Consider the following 13,394-nt stretch of genomic DNA (forward strand, 5'->3'; position numbering starts at 1 on the left):
ATAAATCAGCCTTCAGACAGTGAAATAAATGTAGACTGTCCATTTTATCTAAGGGAGTAGAGATAGATACACTGTAGTGCCTATGTACACAGGCTGAAATATGGCGAAGGGAAAATGTCACTCCTCTAAAGAATGCTGAGGATTCTCTTTGCATAGACTCATTATATGTTCCATCAAATTTCAGTTGACAGACATATGGTTTGTTGTCTGCTCTGCTACGCGCAGGTCCACCCAATTGCGACGATAGAGGGAGCCACCAACATCCACCCGGTAAGAACGTGGTGCAACTCTCTATAAGCACTTGCCCAGCCTCCAAAGTTCTGTGTGGTCTCCCGGCAGCGGGTTCATCCTTATCGTTTCACCCACCTCCAGCTCTGGTAGGTCTCGAGCAGTCCGGTCGTAGAAGCACTTAGCGAGCTGCTTTCTGTGGTGCAGTTTGTCCGTGACGCCAACCATGTCGCAGGGCTCAAGTAGCTTGTTAGCTACGGGGATGGTAGTCCACAGAAGGCGTTGCGCTCGGTTGCTGTCCATGTTTTTGGTGGGTGTGTTCCTCCACTGTAAGATAACTTTCCAGGGGTCGTTGCTGTCATGCAAGCCCCTGTGTAACAGGTTTTTTGTTTTGCAATCTTGATAGCTGACTCTGCTTTGCATTTGCCTTTGGGTGTCTTGGAGAGGTGGTCATGTGGTCAAACTCCCATTCTGAGGCGAAACGCTTGAACTGTTAGTGAATTGCGGGCCATTGTCCGTGATGACCTTCTTCATCTCTGTAGACAAGGGAGCAGTTCAATTTCTTAAAAGTCAGAGTAGTGATCAACAATGACAAGATAGTCCTTTTGTCCGTGGCTGAGTAAGTCCATGCTGACAATTTGCCAGGCCCTTGTGGGCAGTTTGTGACATCATGGTTTCCTTTGGCTGTTCATGAGCGTACTCATTGCATGTGTTACAGCTGCTGACAAAGTCTTTCATTTCTGCTTGAATGTTTGGCCAGTATAATGTTTCACATGTCTGGCGGTAGCATGCGTCACCTCCAACGTGACTGGAGTGTATGCGGGTAAGCATCTCTGGATGTAGTGATTTGGGAATAATGACCTTCTGACCTCCGAACAAGATGCCATTTTGCACGCTGATCTCATCTCGAAAGGTCCAGTAATCTCTCACTGTGAAAGGTGTCTCCTATTTCAGGTACGGCCAACCTGTGAGAACCATGGACTTCAGTGACTGTAGGTATATGTCCTTGTCAGTGTGCTGCCTGATCTGGGCTAGGCAGTGATCTGTCAAGTTTAAGTAGTCTGCCTGATTGATTTGTTGAACATCTTGTTGTTCCTGCTGTTGCGAACAGATGGCATGCCGCTGATAGGCAGTGTCTGTGCCTGTACATTGTGCTGTTGTCCTGCTCAGTGTCTCACTGATGTACATCTCTGGTCCTGGCTTGTAGATGACCTTCAGGCTGTAGTTTTGCAGAGTCAGGAGCATGCTTTGAAGCCTTTTGGGCGCGTTGAGGAGAGGTTTACTGAATATGTCAATGAGTGGTTTGTGGTCAGTTTCAGCAGTGACCAGCTCTCAACCATATAAGTAGTGATGGAAGCGCTTGCAGGAGAAGACAATGCTGAGGCACTCTTTCTCAATTTGTGCATAGTTTTGTTCGGTGGGGGTGAGTGCTCTTGCTGCAAATGCAACAGGCTGGCATTCCTGCATAAGGCAGCATACAAGTCTACTTTGGCTGGAGTCGCTCTGAATTCTGACAGGCTTCGTGACGTCGTATTAGCGCAACACTGGCATGGATGATGCCAGAGATTTCATGTCCTGCACTGCAGCCTCGTGTTTCAAATCAAATCAAAATCAAATCAAATTTTATTTGTCACATGCGCCAAATACAACAGTGAAATGCTTACTTACAAACCCTTAACCAACAATGCAGTTAAGAAAATACAAAAGAAAAGTAAGAGATAAGAATAACAAATAATTAGTGAAAGAGCAGCAGTAAATAACAATAGTGGGGCTATATACAGGGGCTACCGGTACAGACTCAATGTGCGGGGGCACCGGCGTCATGGTAACTGAGGTAATATGCACATGTAGGTAGAGTTATTAAAGTGACTATCCATTGATAATAATAGAGAGTAGCAGCAGCGTAGAGGGGGGGAATGCAAATAGTTGTAACGCCCTGGCCATAGAGGTTTTTTTTTGTTCTTTATTTTGGTTAGGCCAGGGTGTTACATTGGGTGGGCGTTCTATGTTCTTTTTCTATGTTTTTGGTATTTCTTTGTTTTGGGCCGTGTGTGGCTCCCAACCAGGCACAGCTGAAGTTCGTTGTTGTTGATTGGGAGTCACACATAAGTGCATGTTTTTCCGTTGGGGTTTTGTGGGTAATTGTTTCTGTCATTGTGTTTCACCTGACAGGACTGTTTGGCTGTCAGTTTCTTATTTTGTAGTTGTATAGTGTTCCATTTAATAATTAAATATGATGAACACTAACTCCGCTGCGTTTTGGTCCACTCTCTCTCACGGCAGTCGTTACAATAGTCTGGGTTTGGATAGCCAGTTCCATGGTATGTCTTTGTCCAGCAACCAGCGCAAAAGCTCATAGACTGCTGATAGGTGTGGCATGAAATTTGCAAGATAGTTTGCAAAGCCGATGAGACGCTGCTCTCCTTTTGCATCAGACGGGTTTGGCATGTCGAGGATCGCTCTGACTTTGTCTGGGTCCGGCTTCAGGCCTTTGGCCGAGAGAATGTGGCCATGGAAGTGGACATCTTTCACCTTGAACTGCAGCTTCTTCAATCCAAGGCGCAGCTTAACTGATCGGCAACGTTCCATCAGTGCCAGGAGCTTCACATCGTGGTCGCATTCTGCTTCCTCGTCTCTGTCTCCACAGCCTACAGTTAGGACATCATCAGCGATGGGTTCAATGCCCTTGAGCCCAGCCAGTAACTCATGCTGCTTGCATTGGTATACCTCAGGCGCCACCGAGACACCAAACGGGAGCTTGAGCCAGCGTTTCAGACCACAGGAGGTCCAGAAGGTAGTCATGAAGCTGCTTTCTTCGTCCAGCTTGCATTGAAGGAATGCATCTCGGCATCCACCAAGGTGAAAATCCTGGCCTTGGGAAGCTTGTGGAGGACATCCTCCAGTGTTGGCATGATGTAGTGGGAGCGTTTCAGTGCTTGGTTCAGATGCTTTGGGTCAATGCAGACCCACATCTTCTCTGGCTTTTTCACTATGACCATATTGCTGATTCAGTCAGTTGGTTCAGTCATAGATGTCATGTGGCCATCGGCCTCATACTTGTCCAGCTGGGCCTTCAAGGCCACTTTCATTGCAATGGGCACATTGCAAGGAGAGCACAGTGGACTGGAGTGACGGTCTCATCCAATTCAAAGTGTACCTCCACAGGTACTGATTCAACGGGCCCGTTGAATACATTGTCATATCTGCTGAGTAGCTGTTCTTTGGACAGGGGTCCATGCTGGACATGCTCCACGATGTGCAGGTCATTCGCTACGGTGAACTGCATCAGTCCCAGGCATTCACATGTAGAGCCTGAGAGGAGAGGATGTTGACTGGTTTTCACGATCTCAAACTCCAGCTTGTGTTTGTGTCCCCGAATAACACATTCGGTCTCAAAGGTGCCCATAGAGCTCATTAGTTCTCCTGAGTACAGCTTTAGTCTAGTATCGCTGGGCAAAAGATTTGTCTTTCTAGATCATTACATTGCACGTAGCACCAGAATCCAGTTGACATTGTTGCATCTTGTTGTGTAATCGTAGTGTCACAAACCATTTCTTCCCTCGAGTGTACAGCCCCAATGGATTCATGCATGTAAATGTCACTTTCACTGAGTGACATCATCAACACAGTGAATCTTGCCTTCACTCCCTCTTCTTTTGCGACACACTTTTGCAAAGTTATTATTAGTTCCACAAGCTCTGCATGGTTTTTCCGTAGGCAGGGCAGTGCTCTTTGCCTCGTGCGTATGCATTTCCAAAGTATTTGTATGATATGGGGCAGTCTGTGTTCACCGTTTGATTGGTTTTGACAATGTCTGCCTGGCAACAGCGTGAACAGTATCAAAGTCGGTGTGTGGGGTTTCGATTTCCATTGCTCTCATTCTCATGTCAGTGACTTCAGCAGTGCGGCACATTTCAATGGCAGTTACTAATGTTAAGCCTCTCACTCTTAGTAGATGCCGGCGCGTGTCCTCATTTGCAATTCCAAGTAATACTGCTGTAATACTGCCGTAATACATTACTGCTTAGTAACAGCATAACAACTAATATAAACAGATGTAGATCACAGATACAACAGCTACAAAAATAACAAATGTGTGGGTTTCGAGCCACCTCTGATACCATGTCTCAGTACGATATATTGGACAAAAGAATAAAGACAGACACAAATGTCAAGTTCAATAGCCTTCTTCAAGCATTGGACACCCCCCTACATACGGGGTCCGGGGGAACAGCCCAGCTAGTCGATTACAGCCCAGCTAGTCGATTAACAATTGTAGCCTAGTCTAGTAAGTTGACCATGTGTGTTAGGGTGACCATCCCGTTTTTTCCGGGACAGTTTCAGCCCCATTTCAGGTGTCCAAACTTTTCAGGCTACAACAAAAAGGTACATTTGTCAGCAAGACGCATCAATTAATGCAGGCCTAATCAATGGCAATCGCTGAATGTCATTAGGCATACTTTTTGGTGTTTTGTAAAAGATCCATTCATCAAATGGCGCGAGTATACATGCAGTTTGGATGCTGGAATTATTTTGGAGTGGATGAACATGAACAGGTAGCCTACTTTTTTAAAGTGATTTGTTTGACAATCAAATTAAAATACCATGAGTGGGTTGTGTTCACGCCACATTAAAAGGTAATAATTGTTCACAGTTTAAATTACGTCTTTATTATTAGGCCCATAAAGAATAGTATGTGCAAAGCGCTTGCTTTCAATATAGAGTTCACCCTCCCACATGAATGTCGTGTGTGTGTGTGTGTGTGTGTGTGCTTTCAAGTATCCAGAGTAAGTTCACTTGTTCCAGTCTCACACACCTCTCATTGAAGCCAGATGAGCTCTCCTCCAGGTCCTAAACCAAACACCTGTACTCCCATCTCTGTTAGCATTAGGTTTAAATGCCACCACCACAGTAACCAGATGTGGGCCCCTGAGCCATGCTGGAACAGCTCTCCTTGTACAACATGAGATTTGTCAGTATGGTCCCAATATAATGTCCGTTGTTGGAATGAGACCAAGGCGCAGCGTGGGTTGGCTTCATCATACTTTAATATAAACGGTGAACCAGCAAAAACCAAAACAAGAAGCAACACACTGAACGAACAGTTTCGCAGGCTACTCACAGCAATGCAAAAACAACTTCCCACCCCAGACAGGTGGAAAAAGGGCTACCTCAGTATGGCTCCCAATCAGCGACAACGATGTACAGCTGTCCCTGATTGAGAGCCATACCAGGCCAAAACACAGAAATACAAAACATAGATAGGGAACATAGAATGAACATAGAAATAGAAAATATAGAACATACATCAAAACCCCGAACCACACAAAACAAACACCCCCTGCCACGCCCTGACCAAACTACTATAACAAATAACCCCTTTTACTGGTCAGGACGTGACACCCAACCAGCATGATCCTGCCCAGCCCCCCTCATTCATAAACAATCAGGCAGCTCACAGAGGGGGAGAAGGCCATAGACGAGGCCAATACTCAGGAAGAGTAGCTAGGACAGTAACCATTAAACAAAGCTCCTCACAAGGTTATTATTCCAAGAAGGAGAGGTATCAAATAAAAATGTAAAAAACGTTATTTGTCACACACTTTGTAAACAACAGGTGTAGAGTAACAGTGAAATGCTTACTTACGGGCCCTTCCCAACAATGCAGAGAGAAAGAAAATAGAGAAATAATAGAAAAGTAAAACCTGTCAAAATAAATGTAATTATAAATACACAATGAGTGACGATAACTTGGCTATATACATGGGGTACCAGTACCGAGTCGATGTGAGGGCATGTATGGAAGATGTTTTCCCACTACTATAGCTGTGGATATGGCTGTGTTCCGTCTGGACTATAGCAGTCTAGGGTCAGTTTCATTAAAGCATGGAATGGGAAACGTTTTGCAACAGAACATTTGAATGAGCATTTCTAGCTCTCCCCAGGCTGTAATACATGGACTGAGGCTGTCTGGGTGTGTAGTAGGTGGTCAGTGGGGATGGGACCCAGAGGTTATAGGGAAACTCTTAGTCCGTGTCCCTGTCCCAAATGGCACTCTATTCTCTATATAGGGTACTACTTTTGACCAGGGCCCATGGGGAATAGGGTGCCATTTGGGACTCAGCCTTGGTGTGATGCGATAGAGGCTCACATTAGTAGCTATCTCCAGCTGCATCTCTAACTCAATTCTCTAATGATGGTCACGGGCCTGCATCACATGTGAGCGTAGGAATCTGAGAGTCAGAGGGACCGTTGGCTTTACAGAAACAGAGGAGCGTTTCAGGGTTTCAGACCCAGTTCCAGGTTGTGTCCCAAATGGTGCCGTCTTCCCTATATAGTGCACTACATTTGACCAAGGCCCATATGGCTCTGGTCAAAAGTAGGGCACGATATAGGGAACATATACAGTAGGTGCCAGGGAGGCAGACCAAGTCTCCAATATGTTGTTGGTACTTTCCTCCCTTTTTGAACTACAAGAACATGACCTGAGAAGTTAATTCAGTACTGCTGGATTTATAACTGAGTGCTCAGTCACTGAGGGACTTCCCAATACCAGTAACAGGCATATCTATTTCCAAAAACGTTCAATAATTGGTCTTCACTGGCAGTGTCAGAAACCCCCACACCTGGTTGCATGACATGAGGTCTGGCTGTGGACTAACATCACAGAGGAACTGAATTTAATTCACTTCAGATTATTTATTGTAGGTGCGTTCCCAATTTTTCATAGTTATCATACACAGTAAACCGTTTGTACTCGAAAATAAAGGCCATCATCATTTTGGCAAAAAAGTGTATTATATCAATATTCTTTCCTAAGTCATAATAACAGTTAATAAGAACCAGGACAGTTCTAGAAGCTACACTCCTGCAGGTTCACTGTTTCTCACAGTCAGTTGCACCACTGACTCAACTGCTCAATTAGGCACCACACTATCTACCAAGAGAGTTTTCATCTATATTCTTCGTATCTGTCTATTTACCACCACAAACCGATGCTGGCACTAAGACCGCACTCAATGAGCAAACAGGAAAACGCTCATCCAGAGGCGGTGCTACTAGTGGCCGGGGACTTCAATGCAGGGAAACCTAAATCCGTTTTACCTCATTTCTACCAGCATGTTAAATGTGCAACCAGAGACTCTAGACCACCTTTAGTCCACACACAGAGACGCATACAAAGCTCTCCCTTACCCTCCATTTGGCAAATGTGACCATAATTCTATCCTCCTGATTCCTGCTTACAAGCAAAAACTAAAGCAGGAAGCACCAGTGACTGGGTCAATAAAAAAGTGGTTAAATGAAATATGTTCCGGGATTCTTCCGATCGCATTGAGGGGTACACCACATCAGTTACTGGCTTCATCAATAAGTGCATTGATGACGTCGTCCCCATAGTGACTGTATGTATATGCCCCAACCAGAAGCCATGGATTACAGGCAACATCCGCACTGAGCTAAAGGGTACAGCTGCCGCTTTCAAGGAGTGGCAGCTGTACCCGCTCGTCAGATGTGGCAGGGCTTGCAAACTATTACAGACTACAAAGGGAAACACAGCCGCGAGCTGCCCAGTGACACGAGCCTACCAGATGAGCTAAATTACTTCTATGCTTGCTTCGAGGCAAGTAACACTGAAACATGCATGAGAGCATCAGCTGTTCCGGACGACTGTGTGATCACGCTCTACGTAGCCTATGTGAGTAAGACCTTAAAACAGGTCAACATTCACAAGGCCGCAGGGCCAGACGGATTACCAGGACGTGTACTCCGAGCATGCTCTGACCAACTGGCAAGTGTCTTCACTGATGTTTTCAACCTTGCCCTGTCTGAGTCTGTAATACCAACATGTTTCAAGCAGACCACCATAGTGTTCTTGGGCACAGGGACTAAGGTAACCTGCCTAAATGACTACCGACCCGTAGCACTCACATCTGTTGCCATGACGTGCTTTGAAAGGCTGGTCATAGCTCACATCAACACCATTATCCCAGAAACCCTAGACCCAGTCCAATTTGCATACCGGCCCAACAGATCCACAGATGATGCAATCTCTGTTGCACTCCACACTGCCCTTTCACACCTGGACAAAAGGAACACATATGTGAGAATGCTATTCATCGACTACAGCTCAGCGTTCAACACCATAGTGCCCGCAAAGCTCATCACTAAGCTAAAGACCCTGGGACTAAACACCTCCCTGTGCAACTGGATCCTGGACTTTCTGACGGGCCGCCCCCAAGTGGTAAGGGGAGGTAACAACACAGCCGCCATGCTGATCCTCAACACGGAGGCCCCTCAGGGGTGCATGCTCAGTCCCCTCCTGTACTCCCTGTTCACTCATGACTGCATGGCCAGGCACGACTCCAACATCATCATTAAGTTTGCCGATGACATAACAGTGGTAGGCCTGATCACTGACAACAATGAGACAGCCTATAGGGAGGAGGTCAGAGACCTGGTCGTGTGGTGCCAGGACAACAACCTCTCCCTCAATGTGATCAAGACAAAGGAGATGATTGTGGACTACAGGAAAAGGAGGACCGAGCACGCCCCCATTCTCATCGACGGGGCTGTAGTGGAGCAGGTTGAGAGCTTCAAGTTCCTTGGTGCCCACATCACCAACAAACTGTCACACCAAGACAGTCGTGAAGAGGGCACGACAACTTATTCCCCCTCAGGAGACTGAAAAGATTTGGCATGGGTCCTCAGATCCTCAAAAGGTTATACAGCTTCACCATAGGAACATCCTGACTGGTTGCATCACTGCCTAGTATGGCAACTGCTTGGCCTCTGACCGCAAGGCGCTACAGAGGGTAGTGCGTACGGCTCAGTGCATCACTGGGGCCAAGCTTCCTGCTATCCAGGACCTCTATACCAGCCGGTGTAAGAGGAAGGCCCTAAAAATTGTCATAGACTCCAGCCACCCTAGTCATAGACTGTTCTATCTGCTACCGCACGGAAAGCGGTACCGGAGCGCCATGTCTAGGTCCAAGAGGCTTCTAAACAGCTTCTACCCCCAAGCCATAAGACTCCTGAACAGCTAATCAAATGGCTACCCAGACTATCTGCATTGCCCCCCACCCCTTTTTTTACGCTGCTGCTACTCTGTTTATTATCTATGCATAGTCACTTTAATAACTCTACCTACATGTACATATTACCTCAATTACCTCGACAAACCAGTGCACCCGCACATCGACTCTGTACTGGTACACCCTGCATATAGCCTCGCTATTGTTAGTTTACTGCTGCTCTTTAATTATTTATTACTTTTATTTCATCTTTTTTGTAGCTATTTTTCTTAAAACTGCATGGTTGGTTAATGGCTTGTATGTAAGCATTTCACTGTAAGGTTGTATTCGGCGCGTGTGACAAAAACATTTTGATTTGACTTGATCTGATCATCACTCATGATGACTTAACTTCTGTGTCCAGAGTTATTGTTATTCTCTCTTAAAATGTCCCAAACAGAGCTGACAAAATTAGGGTCTAATTGCAGTGGGTTTCCATAGCTAGACTTGGGAATGAATTGCATATGGGTACATAACTGTACGTGTCCCACTATCACATTCACCAGAGAAACATTTATACCGGCCGAAAAGGACCATTTCAAAACCGTTAGATTCTCAGGTCTATTCAAATAAACCATGGTAGTGCACATGATGAACTTGCTTAATATCCTTCAGGTTAAAAAGGGGTCAATCCTCTCCAAAAGTCACTTACACCTAATGGATGCTTTAATGGGTCACGATTACTCATAAATAATATAGAACACCCCTAATGATTTGTGCCTGTCAGATGTGTCCAATAGAACATAGACCCAATAAGGTAAACCATGCGCGCACGGCACGATGGACTGTTCGCTTGTAATAACATGCATATTCGAGTAAAGCTCACTTACCGAGTGCTGTCGTTAATTTAATATACTGCATTCGCCCGAGCATCTTGGTATCATCGGTCTCCAGAGCGGCAGGAACGGTATTCTTCGACCCTTCCCGTCTGACGCGCAATATTCAACTAAAGACAGATCTCTCTATAGGTGCGAGGGGTGACTGAACTACTCTGAAAATTCTCCTGACATTTCCTGTATTCTAGCATCTGTGTTTGAAGTACAAGAGGAACCTTGTAAGTGCCACTAAAAAGACTAGGGCGTTTATTCCGTTTTTAAAAATAAGTGTTATTCGTCACCGCTCCATATCCTCTGCTGCTGCGTTGGCTACTGCGTGGAGTGGACAGGGCAGGGAGAACAAGTTTGTGGGAGTTGGCTTGCCAAGCCAACCCATGGGCAAATCTTATCATGCAAAAAAAAACAATCACAGCGAGGTCTGACTCTGTATATAAGAGTAGTTACTTTGGAATCGGGAATCACCACCAACCCAAATTACTTTGGAAATGTCCACTTTTTCTGTGAGTGTTCCACCACCATCAGTGTAATCCATAGCCAATATATATTTCAAAAGACATTTCCTTGCCACGTCTTGTAAAGTGATGAAAAAAATAGCAGGTGATTTCAACCTTTCTATACCTTTCCCTGATATGTCATGTTTAAATATACAGCATTACTAAAATGATAATGTCAAAGAAAACGAATTGACAGTAAGAAAAGCAACGGAGCTCAAATGACGGAACCATGTCCCTCAGAATATTTTGCCAGCTATAATCATCCTTCAGTCATGCTTTGGTTTGGTTTTGAGGAAATAGCTCTATCATTGTTGTTTAAAGAACATCCCATTTACCACCACCTTATCGATAAACACTATCTGGACGAGTAACCATTTCTGTACTTTCTGCGATGTAATTACAGGATAACATTAGCTTTAGATTTAGGTGTTGGGGCGTGCTCCTGGCTTATGGGGTTATGACAAGCATGTACACAGTATGGTTGACTTTCACAACCCTACTGACAGTTAATTCACTACACCTGTTCTGGAGAAGAGAGTTGAAAAAAAATATATAATAATATATGCCATTTAGCAAGACGCTTTTGTCCAAAGCAATTTACAGTCATGCGTGGACACATTTTACATGGTAGACAGGGAACTACATCCATAAAGTAGTTGTATGAGGGGTTTGGGATTAGCCTGGAACCCAAACTGATATGTTCTCTTTTGGAGTATATCAGTTTGGATTCCAGGCTAGATTGTGATTACCTCCTGTTGTTAAAATCTCATAATAAGTAAGAGAACAATGCAGCCACAGAAATAGCAGAAGTCACAACTGAAATAGCAGATGTCACAACTGACCCATCGCCATTGTTGACATTCTTCTTGTTAGCCCTCTTTTTCCTGAAGGTTTCCATTTCAAATTGAGACAGATTGAGACTGTGTGCGTGTGTGTGGTTTTGGATGCTGGTTACATGAGATGTGTTCCTATTTACCTTGACGTCATTTTCCATTTGGGAGGTAATGCCTTAGCATATACCTACCTGTCTCTGTTTCTACACTCACTCAGTGGCATGAACACTATGTGTCCATTTCAGTACCGTATAATAAATATTTCTAATGTTTCATACACGCTGGGATGTAATTCGCTGGGGTTTCACTGCATCTGTTAGTTAACACATTACAGATGACTGTTATTTACTGTTAATGGATCCTGTAACTCAAACACATGCACTCAGGCATATACACACACACACACACACACACACACACGTGCCTGCACAACACACACACACACACACACGCACACACACAAGTATTTCCTGTGTCTTCAGCCCGCCAGATATCTTCCATGACTACATTCTAAGAAAGACACTGATTAGTGTCCATGTTTTCCACTTCCCTTCCCACTGTCACTGCCTGTGATGGCAGAATGGAGAATGTGGATCGTGATATTGGAAGTGTACATGCTACAGACATCTTATCGAAGATGCATATCCTGAGCAAATCCTTTAAAATGAATGAAATTCTTTTGGATTGTGTGACATAACAATATTGGTCATCGAATTAGCCAAAAGCCAGTGTACATTAGTGTACATTATATACACTACATGACTAAAAGTATGTGGACACCTGCTCGTCGAACATCTCATTCCGTTAATATAGAGTGGTCCCGCCTTTGCCGCTATAACAACCTCCACTCTTCAGGCTTTCCGCAACATTTTTGGAACATTGTTGCGTGGAATTGCTTCCATTCTGCCACAAGAGCATTAGTGAGGTCGGGCACTGGTGTTGGGCGATTATGCCTGGCTCGCAGTCGGCCTTCCAATTCATCCAAAAGGTGCACAGAGCAGGCCAATCAAGTTCTTCCACACCGATCTCGACAAACCATTTCTGTATGGACCTCGCTTTATGCACAGGGGCATTGTCATACTAAAACAGGAAAGGGCCTTCCCCAAACTGTTGCCACAAAGTTGGTAGCACAGAATCGTCTAGAATGTCATTGTATGCTGTAGCGTTATGATTTCCCTTCACTAGAACTAAGGGGCCTAGCCCGAGCCATGAAAAGCAGGGGGTACCAGTACCGAGTCAATGTGCGGGGGTACAGGTTAGTTGAGGTTACGCCATCCAGCCGACACTTGGCATTGCACATGGTGATCTTAGGCTGTGTGCGGCTGCTTGGCCATGGAAACCCATTTCATGAAGCTTCCGACAAACAGTTTAGTTCTTCCTGTGCCACTTCCAGTGGAACTCGGTAGTGAGTGTTGCAACCGAGGACAGACGATATTTACGTTCTACGCGCTTCAGCTCTCGGCGGTCCCATTCTGTGAGCTTGTGTGGCCTACCACTTCGCGGCTGAGCCGTTGTTGCTCCTAGACGTTTCCACTTCACAATAACAGCACTTACAGTTGACCGGGGCAGCTCTAGCAGGGCAGAAATTTTATGAACTGACTTGTTGGAAAGGTGGCATCCTATAACGGTGCCACGTTGAAAGTCATTGAGCTCATCAGTAAGGCCATTCTACAGCCAATGTTTGTCTATGGAGATTGAATGGCTGTGTGCTCAATTTTATACAGCTGTCAGCAACGGGTGTTGCTAAAATAGCCGAATCCACTAATTTGAAGAGGTGTCCACATACTTTTGTTTTATATAGTCTATGTGCATCTCACCATTTAACTCACCACTTAACACTAAACTCAGTGGTGTTTTCATATTCTCAAAATACTCATTTTGGAACCCAGAACCAAATCTCATGGATATTTGGAGAGAATACCAAATACACAC

At 45.0% G+C, this 13,394-nt stretch overlaps 1 protein-coding gene across 1 annotated transcript in view; it reads right to left on the bottom strand.

Annotated features, from left to right (window-relative positions):
- LOC106561820 (integrin alpha-1) overlaps positions 1-10,464 on the bottom strand; it is a 68,189-nt gene extending 57,725 nt beyond the window's left edge. Inside the window, exon 1 of the mRNA XM_014126079.2 lies at positions 10,130-10,464. Within this exon, the coding sequence (XP_013981554.1) occupies positions 10,130-10,172 (43 nt within the window). The 5' untranslated portion in view covers positions 10,173-10,464. The remainder of the gene's footprint in view (positions 1-10,129) is intronic.
- Between the last annotated feature and the right edge of the window lie 2,930 nt (positions 10,465-13,394).

Source organism: Salmo salar, chromosome ssa01 (genome assembly GCF_905237065.1).
Source record: "Salmo salar chromosome ssa01, Ssal_v3.1, whole genome shotgun sequence".
In the NCBI taxonomy this organism is placed as follows: Eukaryota; Metazoa; Chordata; class Actinopteri; order Salmoniformes; family Salmonidae; genus Salmo; species Salmo salar.